The sequence below is a fragment of the Haliotis rufescens genome, unplaced genomic scaffold (genome assembly GCF_023055435.1).
Source record: "Haliotis rufescens isolate VD_foot unplaced genomic scaffold, xgHalRufe1.0.p SCAF_15, whole genome shotgun sequence".
In the NCBI taxonomy this organism is placed as follows: domain Eukaryota; kingdom Metazoa; phylum Mollusca; class Gastropoda; order Lepetellida; family Haliotidae; genus Haliotis; species Haliotis rufescens.
The window spans coordinates 28,522,580-28,550,511 of NW_025963835.1; the positions used below are offsets into that span (position 1 = coordinate 28,522,580).

At 40.9% G+C, this 27,932-nt stretch overlaps 1 protein-coding gene across 3 annotated transcripts; it reads left to right on the top strand.

The window, feature by feature from the left end:
* On the top strand, nucleotides 1–27,676 carry LOC124140233 (glycoprotein 3-alpha-L-fucosyltransferase A-like). Of its 3 annotated transcripts, none has more exons than XM_046507681.2 (2): nucleotides 1–94; nucleotides 12,986–17,396. In XM_046507681.2, the coding sequence occupies exons 1-2, from the start codon at nucleotides 71–73 to the stop codon at nucleotides 14,261–14,263; spliced, it is 1,302 nt and encodes a 433-aa protein (XP_046363637.2). In that variant the 5' UTR covers nucleotides 1–70; the 3' UTR covers nucleotides 14,264–17,396. The 3 variants fall into 3 exon arrangements, with proteins under 3 accessions (XP_046363637.2, XP_046363636.2, XP_046363638.1); XM_046507680.2 differs by lacking the exon at nucleotides 12,986–17,396 and adding an exon at nucleotides 25,948–27,676 and having other exon boundaries at nucleotides 52–94; XM_046507682.1 differs by lacking the exon at nucleotides 12,986–17,396 and adding an exon at nucleotides 4,965–8,019 and having other exon boundaries at nucleotides 52–94.
* Nucleotides 27,677–27,932: the final 256 nt, after the last annotated feature.

The window sequence follows — 27,932 nt, forward strand, 5'->3', positions numbered from 1 at the left end:
CACCGTGTGTGTTACAATGTCGACACCTGTGTACAGTCATGTTTCCTCAGTGTAGCCTGCAGCAAGCACCATGACCGGACTACGCCAACTTAAGGTAATACTGGTACTTTATTTCACGATCTGGTGTCGGTATTAATTCAAGTTACATATCATATATATATATATATATATGTCTGAAGGACAGATTGTGTAGATTCTGCGGACACGGTCAATGTCCTCCACACTGACCGGCACGTTTCAGAACATTGTATGACATTACTGTCTGTGACCATCTGTGTGAGGACCGACGTTGGAATATTGTGATTATTTTATCATTATTATAATTAGACTGTCATAGTAAGAAAGACTTTGGCGGATCTTGGGACACATGTGTGGATCTTGAAACACGCATGTCTCATGTCCTTAAGACAAACAAGTCTCATGTGCTTAAAACACGCGTCCCCTGTACTTGACACGCTCACGTTTCCTTTCTTACCATGGACCCTCGATTGGCACCATTTTTCGTGGATACTGCAAAATGCTGAGCATTCTGGCTTTTATTTGGATTTATTATAAGAATAGAACTCTTTCATCGTCAGGTGCCTCGTACATGCGCGGGGTATGGTTTTCCTTGCTGTTCAGTCTCGCGCGTGTTTTTTTCCTTTCTCATCATATTCCATATCCACAAACAGTTTTAACATGTGTGAAGGACAAAGTTATCGCATTGAATACCCCTCAAACCCTCTCTGCTACGGTCTCGTGAAGATTCCGGGGTAGAATAGGTCTTCAGCAACCCATGCTTGCCGTAAAAGGTGACTATGCTTGTCATAAAAGGCGACTAACGGGATCGGGTGGTCAGGCTCGCTGACTTGGTTGATGCATGTCATCGTATCCCAGTTGCGTAGATCGATGCTCATGATATCAATCACTGCATTGTCTGGTCCAGACTCGTTTTTTTACTGATCATTTTCATATAGCTGGAATATTGCTGAGTGTGGCGTTAAACAACAAATAACCACACAAACAAACAAACAAAAAATCAACATCATGCTCAGTTTTCATTTCAAACATTCCTTCCTTTTCTAAATATGATAGATATGCAATGTCCTCTAACAGTTCATCTATTTCACCGGGTCGGTGGGGTAGCCTAGTTGATAAAGCGTTTGCTCGTCCCGCTGAAGGCCCTTGTTTGATTCTCCAATTTCTGGTGTCCCGCGCTGTGATATTGCTGGAATATTGCTACAAACGGCGTAAAAACAAACACACTCACTCACTCTATTTCATCATTGTCCTCATCACCTGACAAACACCTAGTAGGTTACAGTGTAAACCTCCGTTCAGCTACAGCGTTCATTTTCTCATTCACCTTGTGTCCATGACATGTAATCTTCTACAGCAGAACATGACATTAATAGTATTGACGGTAAATGTGCCAGGTGAGGACGGCCATTATCCCTTCATATCTCTTGGATGCGATTGTTCGGGCCTTGCATTTGTCGGCGATTGCCCTCAAAAATAGCATCGTCCAATGTACGACGTCATCAGGTTACAAGCGTATGACGTCATGATGGAACAATATTTGATCGCGAAATTGATTACGTCTCGTCTTTCATTTTTTTGCGATTTATTGCGTAGCAGTCAGTCATAATTAATAAAGTCCTAGCCCATGATGCCATAGTCGATGGTCGGATTGATTTAGTGTCTCCACTGCAATAAATTGAAAGAAACTTTCACGCCTAAACTGTTTAAACAATACTGGTATTGACAACCGTATTTAAAACATATTCAAGAGCTATATATTTGACTTTGAGAACATTGTGTGCGTCGCCCTATGTGAAACACGTGAAATATGTTCCCTGTGCTTTTGACACGTCCATCTTTCTCTTTAACGACTCGGGTTATAAAATACACGTCCCGGGGCATGTCTCAATTCATACTAGACCAACTCGAACACATTTATCAATCTCATAAAATTTATAGGTCCTTGTTGATGGGCCTATATGAGCAAACACAGCCCTGATCAGGTAAAGAGTAACTGACTGAATAAATCGTACATTTACCCATTCATGAAAAGGATTACTAGTAACTATTAGTCTTGAGGTTAGTACTGTGAAAAAACATCTACATTCTTTAGCCTTCGGTACGGCTTTCGTGTGTTCGAAACCCGCTGGCGACACACGTTTTTCGCGATATTCTTCTTCGTCAAGGTAAATTATAGAGGGAAATGGAATTTCTGGCATAAACAATTCATTACGTTGGTGCACGGAGCCATGGTTAAAGGTTAAAGGTAGATTCAGTGGCATCCAAGGCGATAGGGTATGTCCGGACTCCACCACAGTTCTATACGTATGTGTGGGGATTGTGTCAAGTAGAGGTCAGTGAAATGGTCTGTCAATGGGTACAAAGGTTCAAGAAAGTCCCTGCTCCACGTGTCACCTTTGCAGCTGTTGCACTGTGTTCTGTGGAGAGCTATGTTGTCAAAACTGGCCAACATCTAGTCAATAAGACACTGATATCATTGATATTTCGTATCCTAATCAGTGAATGCATTAGTGATCATCGACAGCTCTTGTTAGTAGTATTTGCTGGAGAAATTCATGATTGGTTGGTTTGGTTTGGTTGTTGTTTAACGCCGCTCTCAGCAAAATTCCAGCATTACGACGGCGGTCTGTAAATAATCAAGTCTGGAACAGACAATCCAGTGATTGATATCATGAGCATCGATCCACCCATCTGAGATCGATGACATGCATCAACCAAGTCAGCGAGCCTGACCACCCGATCCCGTTAGTCGCCTTTTACGACAAGCATGGGTTGCTGAAGACCTATTATACCCCGTAATCTTCACGGGTCGCAGAAATTCATGAATTAATGTGGTATATATTACAATTAATATATCAAACAGTCTCGAATATTGTTGTTTACCTGACTTGAACAGTGGACGAATATTTCATTTGAAACTTTAGAAGTGTTGAAGCTGATGTGCATGTAACTGTGGCAATAAATTATATTATTAAGATGATCTATATGTATTTGATTATTTGTTATTACATCTGTCCGCGCGTGTGCGTGTGCCTGTGTGTTTGTCATCATCGATCCAATATTATGAAGTGTGTCGTGTCTCCATAAATTTGCTTTAAAACTCCTTGGCCCATTCCCTACAATTTCTTCTTTGGGGGGACCGCCTCCGTGGTCTTGTGGTAGAGCGTCCGCCCGGAGAGCGGAAGGTCCAGGGTTCGATCCCGGGCCGCGTCATACAAAAAGACGTTAAAAGATTGTACTTGTTGTTACCCTGTCTGGCGCTCGGCATTAAGGGGCTAAAACAAGGACTGGTCGGCTCGGAGTCAGTATACTGTGTCTGAGTGGGGTATTCATGTTAAACTGCGGCATGGTATCTCAGTGAGCTAGCACTATAAATCGGCATCAGTCCGGACTAGTACAAGCAGCCACACAAACACATACACGTGCATGCACGTCGCTATATAAGTGCAATAATCTTGGACGCGACGTTAAACCCAATTTCACCTCACCTCACCTCTTCTTTGGGACGTTGTGTTATTTTGGGACAAAAGAAAAGAATGAACACGACTATTTATGACAGTTGCTGGCCAGTAGGAGAGGCACACCTAACTTGTTGCATGCTTGTGAGCGTGTTTAGAGTAAGACACTGATATCAGACGTACAGTGAAAGAGTGTCACCTTATTCATGGAAATTTGTTTAGTTCAGTTTAGTGAAGCTTTGAACAATATTTCACTTACATCACCTCATGTCAGCTGACGACAACAGGGAGATGCAGGGCGTCGTGGTACCTTTAAAATGTAAGGTGCTGACAGAAGACAGAAGAAAAGTTCTAACACAAATATCAAATTGGTTTTCATCTGGATTCATTAGGTTTGTTAGTTGCGAGTAATGAGTTAGGTTTGTTAGTTGTGAGTAATGACTTAGGTTTGTTAGTTGTGAGTAATGAGTTAGGTGTGTTAGTTGCGAGTAATGAGTTAGGTTTGTTAGATGTGAGTAATGAGTTAGGTTTGTTAGTTGTGAGTAATGAGTTGAGTTTGTTAGTTGTGAGTAATGAGTTAGGTGTGTTAGTTGCGAGTAATGAGTTAGGTTTGTTAGTTGCGAGTAATGAGTTAGGTTTGTTAGTTGTGAGTAATGGGTTAGGTGTGTTAGTTGCGAGTAATGAGTTAGGTTTGTTAGTTGTGAGTAATGAGTTAGGTTTGTTAGTTGTGAGTAATGAGTTAGGTTTGTTAGTTGTGAGTAATGAGTTAGGTGTGTTAGTTGCGAGTAATGAGTTAGGTTTGTTAGTTGTGAGTAATGAGTTAGGTGTGTCAGTTGCGAGTAATGAGTTAGGTTTGTTAGTTGTGAGTAATGAGTTAGGTGTGTTAGTTGCGAGTAATGAGTTAGGTTTGTTAGTTGCGAGTAATGAGTTAGGTTTGTTAGTTGCGAGTAATGAGTTAGGTTTGTTAGTTGCGAGTAATGAGTTAGGTTTGTTAGTTGTGAGTAATGAGTTAGGTTTGTTAGTTGTGAGTACTGAGTTAGGTTTCTTAGTTGTGAGTAATGAGTTAGGTTTGTTAGGTGCGAGTAATGGGTTAGGTGTGTTAGTTGCGAGTAATGAGTTAGGTTTGTTAGTTGTGAGTAATGAGTTAGGTGTGTTAGTTGCGAGTAATGAGTTTGGTTTGTTAGCTGTGAGTAATGAGTTAGGTTTGTTAGTTGCGAGTAATGAGTTAGGTGTGTTGTGTGCGAGTAATGAGTTAGGTTTGTTAGTTGTGAATAATTCTGTGCAAAAATACCTGGCAAGTCTCTTGGGGTGTTATGTGAAAATGACGGTTACATATGTTCGGGAAATGCTACAGAAAGTCTTTTGTCTTCTCAAGCAATTATAGGATGATTAGGCCCTTGCAAAACAGACACGACGAATATTGATTAATATGCACTGGATAATCAAGGCAAGGAAACTATCGACAATAATACTTCTGTATTTCAGACATCGCTCGTAACCCCACAGCCACGGCGAATACCAATGACCCGCCTTATCCTGGTCATCATGATATGCTTACTGGGGAGTTATATATTTGGAACATTTTACATAAATTATGTCGTGGACAAATATTATAAAGCCATCGAGTGTCCACGTGTTGTCCCCAAAAGGGATGTATTACAGTCGGACACACTGTTGGTCAGAGTGGAGTTCCAACCCACGTACGTCATACCGAAGTATGCGCTGGTTGTTGAGAAGGCTCAAAATGTTGTCTACAAACCTGTCAACGTTTCCTCGCAAATCAAGTCTGCTCAGAAGGTGCAGTTGAAGAAACTCGCCTGGCTAAATCCCCCCGGTTGGATGACGGTCAAGCCCTACAAAGACTTTACTCAGTGCGCTGTCAGTGACTGCGTCATCTCCTTCAACAGGAGCGACGTGGATGGTGCTGACTTGGTTCTGGTTGAAGGTAATGCTATTCCTGACGCTGAAACACCTACAACTAACCCTGATCAAATCTGGGTGTTCTACACAGCCGAGACGGTTCAACAGTTCTACAACCCTAGAAGCTACAGACGGAAAGACTGGATTGGAAGATTCAACTGGACAATGACCTACAGATTAGACTCTGATATCGTCTCTTCATACTCCAGACTCATTCTGAAGGACGGCTTTGTCGACACCGCTAACTACACCGACATCGTCCTCAGGAAGACCAGGTCTGTGCTGTGGTTCGTCAGTCACTGTGACACTCAGAGTAAACGGAAGGAATACGTTGAGGAACTGAGAAAGTACATAGATGTGGATATATACGGTAAATGTGGCAATCTGACGTGTGAAGGACAACAGTGTGATAATTTGTGGAATAAATACTGGTTTTATTTGTCTTTTGAAAACTCAATGTGCAAGGATTACGTCACCGAAAAGTTTTTCAACGCATTTAACAAAAGAATCGTTCCAGTAGTTCGAGGGGGTGCAGACTACCGAACTCTGTTCCCCCCAGACTTGTACATCAACACAGCAGATTTCCCCAGTCCCAGAGCTCTGGCAGAACATCTCAAGGCTCTGCAGCAAGACCTACCTGGCTATACTAAGATCCTCAGGAACATGGCTAAGTACGAACAAGGTGGGAACTTCTTGAAGGGTGTTCCGTGTATATGTGACATTTGTGCCAAGTTGCACCAGCCTTTGGTGAGGAAGAACTACTTTGATATGCACAGATGGTTGACCGAAGGCATTTGTTATGAACCAAAGGACATTTAGAAAACGGATTGTCTGTCAAAAAGCAAAAAAGAAAAACTATGGAGACCTGAAGACTAACACATGAATTCCGTTTCTGCATAGAGTTTACCTACCAGTTCGGACCAAAAACACGTGCGCCAATCTTTACACGATAACGTAAGCCTGGTTTGGGGATGAGAGCAACCTTTGAATGAGCGCTCGAAAACAACCTGTAATGAAAATACTAAAACGGAATTGGAACCAAGAATTTGGAAAACAGATGTCTGTGATAACACCCGGGCCACAGATAATTATTTATTGTTAATTTGGCATTTTGCTTGGAGTATGCATGAGTTAATAGTGATATACTTATTATGATCATATTCTTATGTTGTTTCAACAAAAATATCTATCTTGTCTAAAATTAACTTACAAAAAGTGTGTGGGATCATTAAAACGAAACAACTGAATCATGAAAAGTCAATACAGCAATAGTATTATCATCAACCTTTCTATCATTTACAAATACGAATATCAAACTATGTCTTGTTTTTAAAACTATACCACATTATCAAAATATTGAACGCACTTTCAGGCGAAAATCAAATTATCAACTTTACGAAAGCGTTTATCTGGGAAATTCTGTTTCTGTTTTCTTTTGTTTCTGAATTCATAATCAAGTTTTTTTCTGGGAAAAGTGCATCCTGGTAAATATTGTATATAAACAAAGAAACATTTGTCAGTATCATTCTATGAATGTTCGTGAAAAGAATATCGTTAGCTTATAGTGTTTCGTGAACTGGATATCGTTAGACTATTGTTTCGTAAACAGAATATCTTTCCACTGTCATATCTCAATATAATTTTGTTATATAATCGTATTGTGAACAGTATATCGTTATACTATCGTATCGTGAAAAGGATATCGTTATGCGGTCGTATTGTGAACAGTATATCGTTTTACTGTAGTATCGCGAACAGGATATCGTTAGACTATCGTATTGTGAACAGGATATCGTTAGACTGTCACATTGTGAGCAAGATATCGTTAGACTATCGTATTGTGAACAGGTTACCGTTATCCTCTCGTATTGTGAACAAGATATCGTTAGACTGTCATATTGTGAACAGGATACCGTTATAATGTCGTATCGTGAACATGATATCTTTAAACTCTCATATCATGAATAGAATATCGTTAGACTATCGTATTGTGAACAGGTTACCGTTATCCTTTCGTATTGTGAACAGGATATCGTTAGACTGTCGTTTTGAGAACAGGATATCGTTAGACTATCCTATTGTGAACAGGATATCGTTAGACTATCCTATTGTGAACAGGATATCGTTATACTCTCGTATTGTGAACAGGATATCGTTAGACTCTTGTTTCGTGAACAGGATATCTTTCTACTCTCATATCTCAAAACAATATTGTTAAGCTATCACATTATGATCGGTATTTCGTAAAACAATCATAACGTGAACAGATTATCGTTAACCTCTCGTATAGTGAACAGGATATCGTTAGACTATCGTGAAAAAAGCTTCAATAATAATAAACACAGACATGTCATATTGTGAACAAAGTACACTGCATCAATAATGTAGGGTCATCGTCATACATGCACAGTGTCGTATATTTGTATATTGAAGTGTATTAATCCCTTGTGATCTGCCACAAGTGGGCGTCATGCAACGTGTCACTTGACTCCTCTGGTGAGTTAGTTGGGTTTAGCTTAATGTGGGAGGAAAGCCCGATGTGATGCAGGTCTGAGACGTTTACCACTTCGGTGAAACCCACGAGCACGGGTATGGTGCTGACAAACCTAGAAACATAATCAGGGCGAACCGGGATTCGAACCCACAATCATAGGTTTCCGGCGTGCCCAAGGGACGCAACTCTGCACAGAGAATCGCGGCGCCTTAGACGACTGGGCCACCCGTGCCCCCAGACTCCTCTGGTGTAGGGAAGTGAATCTATCGGTGTAGCAAGAGCGGTAGGGTAGCTGTGTAAGCGTCAGGTTTAGGTCATAGTTCGGTGATTTGATTGTTTGTTCTATTAGCGTTGATGGTGTTTATGATTCATTGTTGTAGATCTTGATGTTGTAATTGTTACCTTGTTGGAAACTGAAACCCTCGTGCAATTTGAGCTAGAAGACGAACAATCTGTACCTTAACAAATTATTTCAAAATTGCTAAGACTGCAAATTTAAGTCAGGATTCTGTACATTGTATACTAGTATATGTTCTTGATCATATGGAGGCGAATTGTTTGATAGGCATTACTTAGAAGTTGACGGATGACAAAGTAGACACAATTTATGGATAACAACTTTTTTAATACTGTACTGTATCAAAAATGTTGCTATCTGTGAATACATTACAGTATTAAACAAGTTGTTATCCATAAATTGTGTCAACTTTGCCATATGAAGGCGGTTTATGCTTCACAGTGTGTGTTCACACGCTAACCCTTTTGCGAACACCTGGTGTCATTTTCAGTGATCCATTTATATAATATTCACCACTATTTTGAACGTATATTTACGCCAAGTGGAATCTGTTTTATCAGACAATCGAGACTGAGCATTCTCTGGCATTGACGTTGTATATTTTGTTTCAAATCAAACTTGCTGGGACTGCTTATTTTCCCGAGCCCAGACCCCCTTTAACTGTTTTAACTGGGCAAAAACCCTACGTTATGGTGAGTGAAAGTGTGAGTCCCTCCTGTGGTTTATTTAAGTTGGGATATTCAGCATGTGAGGCGCTATTCCCTCCATCTGGGCAGTATGTAATATCACATCGTTTATATGTTCAGTACAAGATAATGTTATTCGTTAAACTGACCAGCATGCATATACCATGACCATCAACCATCGTGTGTTAATAAAAGTACATGTTTGTTGGCAATCAAATTGTTGTTGAGTTATTGTTCTTATCTCGCATGGGCGGTCGGGTAGCCTAGTGGTTAAAGCGTTCGCTCGTCACGCCGAAGACCCGGGTTCGAATCCCGATATGGGTGCAATGTGTGAAGCCCATATCTGGTGTTCCCCCGCCGTGATATTGCTGGAATATTGCTAAAAGCGGCGTAAAACCATACTCACTCACTCACTTTTTGGGAGGATGGGCATGGAGGAAGAACGGAAGTTCTTGAAATCCGCAAATCTCCTGATATCCACTTTCCCGAGAGAGGTCGATCACTGTTGAAGTCTCCGGTGTTGTCGTTTTTTGTTTCCATACGGTGTTTGTTCGGGCTTGCGTCACTACCATCTGCTGTTGGCTGGCAGATCATTGAGAACTCAGGCAATGGCATGGTAACATCCCGTCTGAAATCAAGTCTGGAAAGAGCGCTATAAATATGTCTTATTTATCATTATCATTATTATCATTAGAAGTAGTAGTAGAAGTAGTTGTAGTAGTAGTAGTGGTGGTAGTTGTTGTAGTGGTAGTAGTGGTAGTAGTGGTAGTAGTGGTGGCAGTAGTGGTAGTTGTAGTGGAAGTTGTAGTGGTAGTGGTAGTGGTAGTGGTAGTAGTAGTAGTAGTAGTAGTAGTAGTAGTAGTAGTGGTAGTGGGTAGCTATAGTAGCAGTTGTAGTAGTGGTAGTGTTAGTGGGAGTGGGAGTAGTGGTAGTAGTAGTAGCAGCAGTAGTAGTGGTAGTAGTGGCAGTAGTAGTAGTGATAGTGGTAGTGATAGTGGTAGTGGGAGTGGGAGTAGTGGTAGTAGTAGGTAGGGATGGTAGTAGTATGATTTTTCGAACTTCAAGTGAAAATCGAACAACGAGCAAGTCCGTGACTCGCCCAAGGCGGCTTACTTCATACATACGTGAACTGGGTGGATGTTTCTGATGCTGGACTGGGTGGATGTTTCTGATGCTGGTGGACTGGGTGGATGGTTCTGATGCTGGACTGGGTGGATGTTTCTGATGCTGGACTGGGTGGATGTTTCTGATGCTGGACTGGGTGGATGTTTCTGATGCTGGACTGGGTGGATGGTTCTGATGCTTGACTGGGTGGATGGTTCTGATGCTGGACTGGGTGGATGTTTCTGATGCTGGACTGGGTGGATGTTTCTGATGCTGGACTTGGTGGATGTTTCTGATGCTGGACTGGGTGGATGTTTCTGATGCTGGACTGGGTGGATGTTTCTGATGCTGGACTGGGTGGATGTTTCTGATGCTGGACTGGGTGGATGTTTCTGATGCTGGACTGGGTGGCTGTTTCTAATGCTGGACTGGGTGGATGTTTCTGATGCTGGACTGGGTGGATGTTTCTGATGCTGGACTGGGTGGATGTTTCTGATGCTGGACTGGGTGGATGTTTCTGATGCTGGACTGGGTGGCTGTTTCTAATGCTGGACTGGGTGGATGTTTCTGATGCTGGACTGGGTGGATGTTTCTGATGCTGGACTGGGTGGCTGTTTCTGATGCTGGACTGGGTGGATGTTTCTGATGCTGGACTGGGTCGATGTTTCTGATTCTGGACTGGGTGGATGTTTCTGATGCTGGTGGACTGGGTGGATGTTTCTGATGCTGGACTGGGTGGATGTTTCTGATGCTGAACTGGGTGGATGTTTCTGATGCTGGACTGGGTGGATGTTTCTGATGCTGGACTGGGTGGATGTTTCTGATGCTGGACTGGGTGGATGTTTCTGATGCTGGTGGACTGGGTGGGTGTTTCTGATGCTGGACTGGGTGGATGTTTCTGATGCTGGTGGACTGGGTGGATGTTTCTGATGCTGGACTGGGTGGATGTTTCTGATGCTGGACTGGGTGGATGTTTCTGATGCTGGACTGGGTGGATGTTTCTGATGCTGGACTGGGTGGATGTTTCTGATGCTGGACTGGGTTGATGTTTCTGACTGGGTCCATGTTTCTGATGCTGGACTGGGTGGATGTTTCTGATGCTGGACTGGGTGGATGTTTCTGATGCTGGACTTGGTCCATGTTTCTGATGCTGGACTTGGTCCATGTTTCTGATGCTGGATGCCCCTTTCGTGGACACCTGGCGTCGTCACTGATTTTCAATGAGCCATTCATATAATTAGCATCGCCATTTTGTCTCTTACGCCCAATGGAATCTGTTTCGGCCGTTAATCGACACTGGCCCTTCTCTTGGGTTGACGTTTTATATTTTTATAATTTGTAAACGTTTTTCTCATTGTTTAAATTATGCATTCCCCATGGTCAACAAGGGTCCTTATCATACTTTGTCAATTGCCACTATGGCATGATTGAAAGTTGTTGTGAAAGAGGTCACTGAAAATCACAGGGAAACACCAACGCTGACAGCAACGTATTTTGAGAGTTTATCAAATAAGTTGACATTTTAATGTGTAGATGATAGCCAGGTGTTTTAACTGCTCAACGAAATCGTGATCGTTTGAAGTAACTTCTGCTGTTTACCTGTATAATTTACTATATATAAATTAAACTTTTAACTATAAACAAATAACCATACATGTGTCATGTCGCCGTATTTCGACGTATTTCCTCTCACAGAGTTAATGGTTTTGTACACTCACAAAGTAATTATTGTTCATCACCGTATAACGTTAAGCAATCGATACTTCTTCGCACACGCTCAATCTCTCATCCACTCACTCGCACACCTATTTCCCTAACATTCATCTACTCACTCAATCAATCATTCTCTCGATTACTCACTCACTCAATCATCCACTCGATTACTCACTCACTCAATCATCCAATCACTCACTCAATTATCCACTCGATTACCCATTTAAGCAATCATTCATTCATCCACTCGATCACTCACTCACTCTGTCATCCACTCCATAAATCACAACCATCCGCTCACCTACTCAATCATCCACTCGATTACTCACTCACTCAATCATGCATCCTCTCGATCACTCACTCACTCAATCATGCATCCTCTCGATCACTCACTCACTCAATCATGCATCCTCTCGATCACTCACTCACTCAATCATGCATCCTCTCGATCACTCACTCACTCAATCATGCATCCTCTCGATCACTCACTCACTCAATCATGCATCCTCTCGATCACTCACTCACTCAATCATGCATCCTCTCGATCACTCACTCACTCAATCGTCCACTCGATCACTCACACACTCAATCGTCCACTCGATTACTCACTCACTTAATCATCCACTCGATTACTTACTCACTCAATCATCCACTCGATTACTTACTCACTCAATCATCCACTCGATTACTTACTCACTCAATCATCCACTCGATTACTCACTCACTTAATCATCCACTCGATTACTTACTCACTTAATCATCCACTCGATTACTTACTCACTCAATCATCCACTCGATTACTCACTCACTTAATCATCCACTCGATTACTCACTCACTCAATCATCCACTCGATTACTCACTCACTCAATCATCCACTCGATTACTCACTCACTCAATCATCCACTCGATTACTTACTCATTCAATCATCCACTCGATTACTCACTCACTCAATCATCCACTCGATTACTTACTCATTCAATCATCCACTCGATTACTCACTCACTCAATCATCCACTCGATTACTTACTCATTCAATCATCCACTCGATTACTCACTCACTCAATCATCCACTCGATTACTTACTCATTCAATCATCCACTCGATTACTCACTCACTCAATCATCCACTCGATTACTTACTCATTCAATCATCCACTCGATTACTCACTCACTTAATCATCCAATCACTCACTCAATCATCCACTCGATTTGTTCACACACTATACCAAGACGCATTCACTAACACAGTGTCCTGTCCACTGAATTGACTGAGATTGCTTTACATTTCAGACACAGCTTGTACACCCCTGTCGTGTACTCGGACGGGGCGCCGTGGCACGCTTGACCCTTCTTGTCGGTGTGGGTGTTCTGGTTTTGCTACTTTTCCATCAGACAAATGATTCTTTTGCAGATAAACTAGAAATAACAACTCCTAAACCTATAACCACCACGACATTAAAGCCACGGGTGATGTTACCAGGTGGCGTGAAAGATGAATCAGAGTTGTTCAAAATGGAATATAAATATGAATATGGGATACCGAATTATGCACTGGTCGTTGAGAAGGTCAAGAAAGTAGTATACAAACCAATCAAGGTATCCACAAAGTTAAAATCTTTTAAAAAGCGACCCTTGAAGAGACTTGCATGGTTAAATAATCCAACCTGGATGAAAGTGAAAGAGTACAATGATTTCTCGATGTGTGCAGTCAGCGACTGTGTTATGTCCCTCAATAGAAGCGATGTACCCACGGCCGACGTTGTCTTGGTTCATATCGACTTAGTGAAGGACGATGCCGTACCAAATAATAACCCAGACCAGATCTGGGTGTTCTACACAGCCGAGACAATTTACCAGTTTTATAACCCTAGAGCCATTCAACGGGCGGACTGGATTGGAAGATTCAACTGGACATTATCCTTCCGGATGGATTCTGACGTCGTCTCTACGTACTCCAGACTCACCCTCAAAGACGACTTTGTCGACACCGCTAACTACACCGACATCGTCCTAAGGAAGACCAGGTCTGTGCTGTGGTTCGTCAGTCACTGTGACACTCAGAGTAAACGGAAGGAATACGTTGAGGAACTGAGAAAGTACATAGATGTGGATATATACGGTCATTGTGGCAATCTGACATGTAAAGGACAACAGTGTGAGGATTTGTGGAATAAGTACTGGTTCTATTTGTCTTTTGAAAACTCAATGTGCAAGGATTACGTAACCGAAAAGTTTTACAACGCATTTAACAAAAGAATCGTTCCAGTAGTTCGAGGGGGTGCAGACTACCGTACCCTGTTCCCCCCAGACTTGTACATCAACACAGCAGATTTCCCCAGTCCCAGAGCTCTGGCAGAACATCTCAAGGCTCTGCAGCAAGACCTACCTGGCTATACTAAGATCCTCAGGAACATGGCTAAGTACAAGCCTGGCGGGAACTTTCTGAAAGGTATCCCATTTATATGTGACATGTGTGCCAAGTTACATCAGCCTCTGGTGAGACAAACGTACCAGAATATATACAAATGGTGGACTGAGGGGATTTGTTATGATCCCAAGGACTACTAGAGTCGAAATTCGTCTTCCACTTCCTGGCACTCTCGCATTTATTACAGTAAGGAAATGCTGACTTAGCGTTAGTCTATCATGAACCAACAGTACCATGAATTGATAGTTATACAACCTGGAGGGGAGTGTTGTATGTCACGTCAATAACGTAGATGAATATTCAGATATCTAAACCAGTATCTGTCTTTGGACCTACAAATTTGTGATCTGATGTGTGTCTCAGAATATGTGTATGGGTTCCAGATATATGGATATATATGGATACACAGTTACACAATATTAAGAGTGTGTGCTGTGGCAATGCATGTAACAGTGGAAATGAACTGATGAATGATGCTTTCCCCAATTGCTTGTCTGTAATCATGACATAAATATGTGTTGATGTTTCACGATGAACCCTTGCTGTCTAGCTTATCAGATGAGCAGCATCCCTTGTTGGATCTCGACATGTGGATATAACACCAGCTGAATGTTATGATATACATGTATTTGGATTGTGCTGTGTGTGTGATGAAATGCAATGCCTGGCTGTCTAGCTTAAGAGAGACGAAAACAATCTGGTTGAGTTTTGATCATTGAGTTGTACAAGTGGATATAACACCAGCTGAGTGTTATAAGACTGTGTATATAAGGACATTCAACACCTTACTGACATGCAATATAGTAATCTATATTACTGCAAATATGTTCAGTTGTACCACACAGTTATGTCGGCAGTTATACCTACCTACAGTATGTGACAATATGTGTATCTACACCAAACGTACACCGACAATTGGTGCAGATATTATCATACCGAGTATATGTGCAGTTATACCTACCGACAATATGTGCAGTTATACCATACCGACAATATGTGCAGCTACATCACGTGTACACCGACAATTAGTGCACTTATACCACACCGACAATATCTACAGGTAAAATGTGCAGTTATAAACAACTGGCATTATATACCTCACGACTCTGCGCTGACCATATGTGCAGATATACCACACAACACCTTGCTGGATATATGTGCAGATATACCACACAACACCTTGCTGGATATATGTGCAGATATACCACACAACACCTTGCTGGATATATATGCAGATATACCACACGACACCATGCTGGATATATGTGCAGATATACCACACGACACCATGCTGGATATATGTGCAGATGTACCACACAGCACCATGCTGACAATATGTATAGCTATACCACTCTAACAACATTTGCAGATATACCACAGGACACCATGCTGACAATATGTATAGCGATACCACTCTAACAATTTGTGCAGATATGCCACACGACACCATGCTGGATATATGTGCAGATGTACCACACAGCACCATGCTGACAATATGTATAGCTTTACCACTCTAACAACATGTGCAGATATACCACACGACACCATGCTGGATATATTTGCAGATGTACCACACAGCACCATGCTGACAATATGTATAGCTATACCACTCTAACAACATGTGCAGATGTACCACACAGCACCATGCTGACAATATGTGCAGATATACCACAGGACACCATGCTGACAATATGTATAGCTATACTACTCTAACAACATGTGCAGATATACCACACAACATCATGCTGGATATATGTGCAGATATACCACACAGCACCATGCTGACAATATGAATAGCTATACTACTCTAACAATATGTGCAGATATACCACAGGACACCATGCTGACAATATGTATAGCTATACCACTCTAACAACATGTGCAGATATACCACACGACACCATGCTGGATATATGTGCAGATGTACCACACAGCACCATGCTGACAATATGAATAGATATACCAAGCACCACCATGCTGACAATATGTGTAGATATAACACACAACACCATGCTGACAATATGTGTAGATATACCAAGCACCACCATGCTGACAATATGTGTAGATATACCACACAACACCATGCTGACAATATGTGTAGATATACCACGCACCACCATGCTGACAATATGTGTACATATACCACACAAAACCATGCTGTCAATATGTGGAGATATACCACACGACACCATGCTGACAATATGTGTAGCTATACCACTCTAACAATATGTGTAGATCTACCACACGACATCATGCTGACAATATGTGTAGCTATACCACTCTAACAATATGTGTAGATATACCACACGACACCATGCTGACAATATGTGTAGATATACCACTCTAACAATATGTGTAGATATACCACACGACACCATGCTGACAATATGTGTAGATATACCAAGCACCACCATGCTGACAATATGTGCAGATATACCACACGACACCATGCTGACAATATGTGTAGCTATACCATTCTAACAATATGTGTAGATATACCACACGACACCATGCTGACAATATGTGTAGATATACCACTCTAACAATATGTGTAGATATACCACACGACACCATGCTGACAATATGTGTAGATATACCACTCTAACAATATGTGTAGATATACCACACGACACCATGCTGACAATATGTGTAGATATACCACTCTAACAATATGTGTAGATATACCACACGACACCATGCTGACAATATGTGTAGATATACCAAGCACCACCATGCTGACAATATGTGCAGATATACCACACGACACCATGCTGACAATATGTGTAGCTATACCACTCTAACAATATGTGTAGATATACCACACGACACCATGCTGACAATATGTGTAGATATACCAAGCACCACCATGCTGACAATATGTGCAGATATACCACACGACACTATGCTGACAATATGTGTAGATATACCACACAGCACCATGCTGACAATATGTGTAGATATACCACGCACCACTCTGACAACATGTGTAGTTATTACATACCGACAAATTATGTAATTATACCATATCGACAATATGAGCATATATGTCAATCTGGATCTTTCTGTTCATTTAAATATAGGACATGTCTCTTCTACACATTATCAAGCATGTAAAGTATGCCATTGGTATAGGCGAGCTGAACGGAGTTAACAGTTGGAAGTAAATGTATGGTATCAAACAGATTTGTATCAGTCGTGGTCATTGATAGATTAGTGAAGTTACGGTGATAGCAGTTTGTTATTATGTTGGGTAATAAAGACAATGGAGAACAATTCAATCGACTTTACTATTTATTTTATGTTATGTTTAAGTGAGAATGTTATTGAGACATGTGATAATTGTATCTCTTTCTATTGATGGTCATGCTGATCTCTGACATATAGTAAATATAGAATACTAAACGAGCTCCTGTGTAATACCAGTTTTATGAAACTCGTGAATAGTTGTGGTATCTGACGAGCGAAAGCGAGTCAGATACCACAACTATTCACGAGTTTCATAAAATTTGTTTTACACGGGAGCGAGTTTAGTATTTTATTTATTACTTGTATTTTATAACGTTTTATTAGAATTATGCTGTTGAGTGTGAATAGGCTGACACCTACACGACCCACGGCATTATCCAGTTGAGTTCAACATAATAATACTTCAAACACGTCAAAAGTTGAAACGTATGAATTTAATACCATACAACGGTCTACCTTCAGAATTCAGGCGTCCGTTCCACAAAACTATCGTAGCGCTAAGGTTATCGCAACTCACATACTTTAACTAAGACCAACGACTGTCGTTGCGCTACAGTACCATCGCCTTGTGGAACGGAGCCTTGCACCTCAAAGTTTACAATCACGTCACGGTACCCGATGACGTAATTTGTGGAATTTTGTTGCAAGATCCATAGGGGAAACAATGCCATGTGACGTCAGCATAGCAACAAGGTTGCTGGGGGCTTCGAGTGTGCATAAGCTCCTCTCAGTGATCTATCATCTCCACCCGCAATGTCGTTGAATAAGCCCAGGGATGTGGAGTGCTTTCAATATTTGTTCGTAAAACGTGTGTCGAGAGTACATAAGCACGCGATTTGGTATAACACAATGTGTAATACAGCTGTATGTTTATTAAACGGGTGATCTCTTCACGGGCGAGTAACACCATTATGATTCTCAGTATAGCTGTCATATCCGGCCGAACTTTGACTTCACACATTGTTGTCATGTTTGGAACTGAGTCTTTTGCCACTCAGCCAAGTCTCTTAAACTGATCTCTTAATAACAGAACAGTATAATGCAGTACATCTTTGCAGAACAGCAGTATCAACCAATCTACATCAACCGACTGTACGCACAGTATTATGTGTATAAGGATATACAAGTGGTCATACTTGACTGAAAATATTATCAGTTATACCACGCTGACAATATGTGCAGTCATACCACAACGACTGTATGTGCAAATATACCAAGCTGACAATATGTGCAGTTATACCGCACCGACTGTATGTGCAAATATACCAAGGTGACAATATGTGCAGTTATACCACACCGACTGTATGTGCAAATATACCAAGGTAACAATATGCGCAGTTATACTACACCAATAATATTTGCATTCATACAAAAAAAACTTACTGCTATGGAGTATATTATTTAGACATGACAACTGTATCTGTTTCTATTGATAGTCAGACTGTTCTCTGAAACACAGTAAAACACCATAATGATTCTCAGTATAGCTTTCATATCTGCCAAACTGCTTCACACATTGTTGCCATGTGGGGAACAGAGCCTTTGACCATTCAGCTATCTAACCTCTTGAACTGATCTTTAAATACCTAAACAAATATATTGTAGTACATCAGTGCACAACAGCAGTGTCAACAAATCTACACTAATAAACTGATACTGCATAAAAAGCGACCAAAAACATTTTCCTGATCATAAGATATCTCTCCATAAAGCAGAGTCCATTCTAGGCCTACACCATGAGCATGTGTTAATGAATCACTATCACATAGTAATTATACCAGGTGTTCACGAAAGGTGGGCTGTCCTCGCCCCGACGTTTTGCCCGTCACAAAGTCAAGTCGTTTGTTAACTTGTTAAACACGAGAACATATGGTACAAGTCAAAAAAGGGAATTCCAATTGACATCATTTTTGTCACCGATGCGTCAAAGTTAAAGAACATAAGTTACTTTAAAGCTCTATATAAAACAACGATTTTGTTGTGTACAATCAATACATGGCTGTCATGTACTGTGATGTGTTTGCTATGTTGCTGACACCCTCAAATTGTCCACAAACACTCAAAACTTCCAATCATCCAAACGTGATAATTGACAAAGTATGTTCACCTGAGAAAAATGTTCACCTGACCAAGCACGGGAACATATGGTCCAAATTATGCTAGGGAATTGCATCGGATATCATTAACGTCGTTGTCCTCCACATGTCTATCATAAAACCTTTTGAGGCCTTGAATGTTCAAGGGTTGTATAAAGCTCGTATATATTCGTTGAAAGAGCATGCTCGATTGTGCCTCAATAGTTGTGAAATGTAGACACCACAGGCTGAAGCTGCTGGAATATTGCTTGACATAAGGGAAAGTTGACTATTGGAAAGTTGAAGCCATCCCTCTTGTCATATTGTCGTGTGGAGAGTGTTTTGTCATTCTGAATCTTTATGCATAGATCTAAATATGAAACAGATGAAGCGGCCTCGCTGGTCTCCCTTATTTGTAGTTCAGGTGAATAAATCAGGGGAAGGGAATTGGCTATTTGAAAACTATTGAACAATATAAGGTCTTCGATATACATGTACCTGGAGCTTTAGTTTTAAACGGAGGATCTTCAGTGATCATCGAACTGAAAAGCTTATTTCTGATATGAGAATAATTTAACACATTATCCTTGCAGGGTTCTATTTGACCGATGTTGGTGGTTGTCAACGTGTGTTGAAATTTGAATGTATAAATGTAATGCTTTGAACCAGATTATAACTTCCTTATCACTTCAGCAGTTTGGTATTCAGTTCTCAGCGTTTTGATTTTTTTTCAGGCGAACCTACCATCCCTCAATAATCTGCCAGATTTGTTTTCAATTTCAGATGTCCGAGTTTCAGTCCTGCGCGCAGCCCATTGGCTTGCTTCAGATTCGTCTCTCCGCATTCTGCTTGGTCACGATTGAGGGCTTTATTGTACAACCAGTGGCAGTTTTGTCACGTAAAATTTATAATTATTGGGAAAACTGGCGTCTTCATTTCATTTTAGATTGCCAGCCGTTTATTGTATAAACAATAGGAATGTTTAAGCCATTAACTGCTTTGAGGTGTCACGTGTCATCATAAATCATATCACCATTAATAAAGTTTATATTTTACTTTCAAAGGATTTCCAAAAAAGGTGAGGGATCGTGAATAACTTTGATATGCCATACACATTTAAGTCTTTGCTACAACGAAATATCCACAAAAGTATTCATAGTCCGTAACTAATATATTTTGATCATTATAAACAGAAGTCCTATTTAAATGTACTTTAAAATAGCACGATATGAAGAGTATATGTTAGAGGCAACTACGTTTGGCCGAAGAGGCGACTAACGGGATCGGGTTGTCAGGCTCGGTGATTTGGTTGATGCATGTCATCGTATCCCAACTGCGTAGATCAATGCTCATGATTCGATTATTTAGAGACCGTCGTCGTACGGCTGGAATATTGCTGAGTGTGGCGTTAAACAACAAACAAACAAACAAAGTATATGTCAGATTACTGTGATTGTTCTGATTGCTTTGATTACTGAGATTATTCGTGTTAATCTTATACTAATTTTTCAGATTATCCTGATTACTCTCATTCGCATGAATATCCTGTCCTACTCAACACACATGTTTTGGTTTTAATGCCATTATGCCTTGCATGTTCCTCTGCTGCAACGCGGATTCTAGCATTATATAGACATAATACCTTGCATGTACCTCTCATCCAACACGGAATCTAGTATGTTATAAACATAAAACCTTGCATGTACCTCTCATCCAACACAGAATCTAGTATGTTATAGACATAATACCTTGCATGTACCTCTCATCCAACACGGAATCTAGTATGTTATAGACATAATACCTTGCATGTACCTCTCATCCAACACGGAATCTAGTATGTTATAGACATAATACCTTGCATGTACCTCTCATCCAACACAGAATCTAGTATGTTATAGACATAATACCTTGCATGTACCTCTCATCCAACACAGAATCTAGTATGTTATAGACATAATACCTTGCATGTACCTCTCATCCAACACAGAATCTAGTATGTTATAGACATAAAACCTTGCATGTACCTCTCATCCAACACAGAATCTAGTATGTTATAGACATAATACCTTGCATGTACCTCTCATCCAACACGGAATCTAGTATGTTATAGACATAATACCTTGCATGTACCTCTCATCCAACACAGAATCTAGTATGTTATAGACATAATACCTTGCATGTACCTCTCATCCAACACAGAATCTAGTATGTTATAGACATAATACCTTGCATGTACCTCTCATCCAACACGGAATCTAGTATGTTATAGACATAATACCTTGCATGTACCTCTCATCCAACACGGAATCTAGTATGTTATAGACATAATACCTTGCATGTACCTCTCATCCAACACAGAATCTAGTATGTTATAGACATAATACCTTGCATGTACCTCTCATCCAACACAGAATCTAGTATGTTATAGACATAATACCTTGCATGTACCTCTCATCCAACACGGAATCTAGTATGTTATAGACATAATACCTTGCATGTACCTCTCATCCAACACAGAATCTAGTATGTTATAGACATAATACCTTGCATGTACCTCTCATCCAACACAGAATCTAGTATTATATAGACATAATGATTTGCATGTTCCTCCGCTGCGACCACAAAATCTTGCATTATTTAGACCTACAGTTTATGCCTTGTATGGTCCTCGGCTCTAACACGGAATCTAGTGTCATATAGACATAATGGCTTGCATCGTCTTCAGCTCCAACACAAAATCTAGCATTATTTAGACCTACAGCTTATGCCTTGTATGGTCCTCGGCTCTAACATGGAAACTAGTATTGTGTAGACATGGTGTATATGCCGCGCATGTTTCTTTGCTACAAGGACGCCTCCGTGGTCTAGAGGTAGAGCGTCCGCCCAGAGAGCGGAAGGTCCGGGGTTCGATCCCCGACCGCGTCATACCAAAAGACGTTTAAAACGGTACTTGTTGTTACCCTGTCTGACGCTCGGCAATAAGGGGCTAAAACAAGGACTGGTCGGCTCGGAGTCAGTATACTGTGTCTGAGTATTCATGTTAAACTGCGGCATGGTATCTCAATGGGCTAGCACTATCAATCGGCATCAGTCCGGACTAGTACAAGCAGCCACACACACACGTGCATGCCCATCGCTTTATAAGTGCAATAATCTTGGACACGACGTAAAACCCCATTTCACCTCTTTGCCACAACACGGAATCTTGTTTTCTATAGACGTAGTTCCTTGCATGTTCTTCTGCTCTAACACGGAATCTAGTATTATACAGCAATAATGTATCTGGCTTGCATGTTACTCTGCTCAATAACATAATCTAGCAGTACATTGGCATCATGCACATGCTTTGCATGTTCCTCTGCTCCAACACAGAATCTACCATTATGAAGACATGAAATCTTACATGCTTGTCTGCTGCCCACAGTATCTAGTACTATATAGACATAATGCGTTGCAGGTAAGTCTTCGGCAAACAAGGAATCCTGTAGTTTTAGACAAATGTCTTGCACGTAAGTCTGCTCCAACACGGAATCTACTATTACATAAACATAATGCATTGCATGTTAGTCTCCTTCAACACGGCGGAATCTAGCATTGTATGGACTTAATGCCTTGCATGATATTCAGCTCCAACATTGAATCTTGTATTATATAGACGTAATGGCTTGTATGTTTCTCTGCTCCAACACGGAATCTAGTATTCCTTAGTCAAAATGTCTTGCATGTTAGCCTCCTTCAAACACGGAATCTATTATAGTATAGCCATAATGCCTTGCAAGATAGTCTGATCCAACATTGAATCTTTGATAAATATTCGTAATGGCTTGCACGTTTCTCTGCTCCAACGCGGAATCTAGTATTCTATAGTCGGAATGTCTTGCATGGTAGTCTCCTTCAAACACGGAATCTATTATAGTATAGCCTTAATGTCTTGCATGATATTCAGCTCCAACATTGAATCTGGTATTATATAGACGTAATGGCTTGCACGTTTCTCTGCTCCAACGCGAAATCTAGTATTTTATAGTCAGAATGTCTTGCATGGTAGTCTCCTTCAAACACGTAATCTATTTTAGTATAGCCTTAATGTCTTGCAAGATGGTCTTCCCAACATTGAATTTTGTATTATACAGACGTAATGGTTTGCACGTAAATCGACCGCCTCCGTTGTCTGGTGGACAGAGCGTCTGCCTGGAGAGCGGAAGGTCGTGGATTCGATCCCCGGCAGCGTCATATCAAAAGATGTAAAACGGAGGTACTTGTTTTTATCCTGCCTGGCGGTCGGCATCAAGGGGCTTAAAACTAGGACTGGTCAGTATACTGTGTCTGACTGGTGTATTCGTGTTCAACTGCGGCATGGTATCTCAGTGGGCTAGCACTATAAACTCGGCATTGGTCCAGACCAGTACAAGCAGCCAGGCACGCACGCACGCACGCACATGTGCATGCACGTCGGCAATAAGTGCAATAACTTTGAGCGCGACATTAAACCCCATGTCACCTCACCTCACAATCTTGTTGGCTACAACAACGCACATTGCACGAGAACAGACATTACGTACACATGGCACCATGCACGTTACTCTGCGCTTTACTGAGACACTTGACCCATGTATTAATGACGTCATTCATGCCGCTATGTTATTTGGTGGTGGTTCCTGAAATTTGAATAATTGTAGGACATTTAGGGAAACTGATTTTTGTCTCTGATGATACTCAATTTTAAAGCATTGATTGCCTTGTTTGCAAATTTCAAATTTAGGAAAGTTTCTGATTTAGTGATTCCTGGTTTTGAAACGGTTCAAAGCAATATCAAAGCTGTTTGTCTGCAATGCACTTAAGTCGGTGAAATACAAGGTAATGGGTAAGGTAATAGTATGCGATAGGTCATGCTTCTTATTCTGATCTGCATAAGGTAATGGTATACGATTAAGCAATGCACATTATTTTGATCTGCATAAGGTATTAGTATAGATTAAGCCATGCACATTATTCTGATCTGCATAAGGTAATGGTATACGATTAAGCCATGCTTGTTATTCTGATCTGCATAAGGTATTGGTATACGATTAAGCTATGCTTGTTATTCTGATCTGCATAAGGTATTAGTATAGATTAAGCCATGCACATTATTCTGATCTGCACAAGGTAATGGTATATGATTAAGCAATGCTTGGTATTCTACTCTCTATGCATGCACATGGAAAATACCCAGCACCCCCCGTGTTATATTTCCTGAAGTTTTGGAAGCATTTACATATGCCATTGATCACAGGTTTCTCAATGTCTAAGAGATCACAGTACCTGAGAAGTAATTGGTGAAGCAGCACGTATGGAACCAAGGACTGCTTTACAACCAGGGGATGCAACTGAATGTTACTCAAACAACTACGGCTATGGAATAGAACATTGGTATACGATTAAGCCATGCTTGTTATTCTGATCCGCATTTGGGTTTGTAAATGATTAAGCAATGCTTGTTTTTCTGATCTGCATAAGGTATTGGTATACGATTAAGCCATGCTTGTTATTCTGATCTGCATAAGGTATTAGTATAGATTAAGCCATGCACATTATTCTGATCTGCATAAGGTAATGGTATATGATTAAGCAATCCTTGGTATTCTACTCTCTATGCATGCACATGGAAAATACCCAGCACCACCCGTGTTATATTTCCTGAAGTTTTGGAAACATTTACATATGCCATTGATCACAGGTTTCTCAATGTCTAAGAGATCACAGTACCTGAGAAGTAATTGGTAAAGCAGCACGTATGGAACCAAGGACTGCTTTACAACCAGGGGAAGCAACCGAAAGTTACTCAAACAACTACGGCTATGGAACAGTTACAAAACGTGTCAATGGATAGTCGATATTGGGTTCTGTATTTTAAAATGTGCATTTTACTTTGTGAAAAATAATCTAAAGTATTTTCGTCAGAAACTTAATACAGAACACGATTTTTTAAAATAAAGATTTTATAGAGAAAAATGTTACTGATAAGAACACCGGATTCTTTCATATTACTGCAGTTATTCTGTAACGCCCGACAACCCGATTCCTTCATATTACTACTGTAGATATGTCATGCCATGCCAGTTTAACTATACTAATATGACAGAATCCTGTGTTCTTTAACTCTTTTTGAGAAGGAAGTGGTGCTTATTTTGTTTCCAGGTGTATGTATAAAACTATGCGTGTTGCCTCTGGTACTGTACAAATGACCTTACTGTAATAAAACAAAGTTCTGTAAAACTATCAAATAGTTGGTGAATGCCACAATTATGTGAGTAATCTGCAAAAGCCTTTCATCCGTGAATGTTAACTGCCTCGAACAAAACTTATAAACGAAACTAATCGTGAGATTTTGGACTTTCTCTGTAATGTCGTTCACTGCTTTGCTATTGATGTAATATTGTTCTGATATCATTTTCACGCAATATAAATCCTGCTCACTCACTGTCCATTGAGTGAATAAATTAATATGTTCTACATTTCAGACACTGCTTGTACACCCTCTTGTGAGACGTGGGGCGGCGGTACGCTTTGTCCTGCTTGTCTGTGTCGGATTGGTGGTTGTGCGACTGTTGAATCAATCAAACCATGTCACCCTCGTCAACAAAACGGAAATACCCCTCCCTAAAACTAAAGCTGCTACGACTTTAAAGCCAAGGGTGGTGTTACCAGGAGGTGTGAAGGATGAATCAGAGTTATTCAAAGTGCATCATGAATCTGAATGGGGGATACCGAATTATGCACTGGTCGTTGAGAAGGTCAAGAAAGTAGTCTACAAACCGATCAAGGCCCCCACAAAGGTAGAATCTGTTAAAAAGCGGCCCTTGAAGAGATTTGCCTGGCTGAATACTCCCACGTGGATGGTTGGGGAGGCGTACACCGACTTCTCTCAGTGTGCAGTCAGCGACTGTGTTATGTCCCTCAACAGAAGCGATGTACCCACGGCCGACGTTGTCTTGGTTCATATCGACTTACTGAAGGACACTGACGTTCCAAATAACAACCCAGACCAGATCTGGGCTTTCTACACAGCCGAGATAATGTATCAGTTCGTGAATCCAAGACCCATCCAACGGGCTGACTGGATAGGTAGATTCAACTGGACTGTATCCTTCCGACTCGACTCCGATGCTATTTCAACGTACTCTAGACTCATTCTGAAGGACGGCTTTGTCGACACCGCTAACTACACCGACATCGTCCTCAGGAAGACCAGGTCTGTGCTGTGGTTCGTCAGTCACTGTGACACTCAGAGTAAACGGAAGGAATATGTTGAGGAACTGAGAAAGTACATAGATGTGGATATATACGGTCAATGTGGTAATCTGACGTGTGAGGAACCGCAGTGTAAGGATTTGTGGGGTAAATATTTTTTCTATTTATCGTTCGAAAACTCATTGTGCAAGGATTACGTAACCGAAAAGTTTTTCAACACATTTAATAAACAAATAGTCCCAGTGGTTCGAGGGGGTGCAGACTACCGTACCCTGTTCCCCCCAGACTTAAACATCAACACAGCAGATTTCCCCAGTCCAAGAGCTCTGGCAGAACATCTCAAGGCTCTGAAGCAAGACCTACCTGGGTATACTAAGATCCTCAGGAACATGGCTAAGTACGACCAAGGTGGGAACTTCTTGAAGGGTATCCCGTACATATGTGAAATGTGTGCTAAGATTAACAAGCCCTTGGTAAGAAAACGATATACAAACATTTACCGATGGTGGACTGAGGGAATTTGCTTTGAACCGAAGGATATCTCGAAGTAGGACTTCAATGAAACTACAAAAACGGAACTGGATCCGATGACTTGGATTCAAACATTCACTACCTCAGCAAAGCTTTTTCAAAAAGTAGACATGTGTAGGACATTTCCAAATTTGACTCATCAGTGACAGAAATTATTTCCCTATTTTCACTTGTACCATGCGTCCCCGTGATTCTTCCTGTGTACAAGTGACTTGCCTTTGCATGTGTTTGTGCCACCAGTAGGCAGCATTCGTTCATGTTTTCGCGAACATCTTGTGACAGCACTATTTGACAATGATTAAAAAACATGCTTTTCATAAAATGCTTTTAATGACGAATCCTAATGATCATGGAAATGTTTTTTGTCGCGTTCTATTCCGTATACCTACATATTTTATCCACCGAAAAGGAGAAAGGTCACCTGATATGTTAAAATCTTCTTGTGCAATAAAGACAGTAATGGAGAAAGTCACTTAACGGGACTATTATTCTGTTGCATCGTACAATTTTTATGGTGAACAGTTTTCAGTCATATCATCGTGTGTCAGCATGAGTGACTGAGTGAGTGAGTACTGTTTTACGCCGCTTTTTGCAATATTCACGTAATATGACGGCGTGGGACACCAAAATTGGGTTTCGCACATTGTACCCATGTGGGGAATCGAACCGGGGTCTTCGGCGTAACCTCAAGGCTACCCCACCGCCCGTGTATGACGTGCGAGAA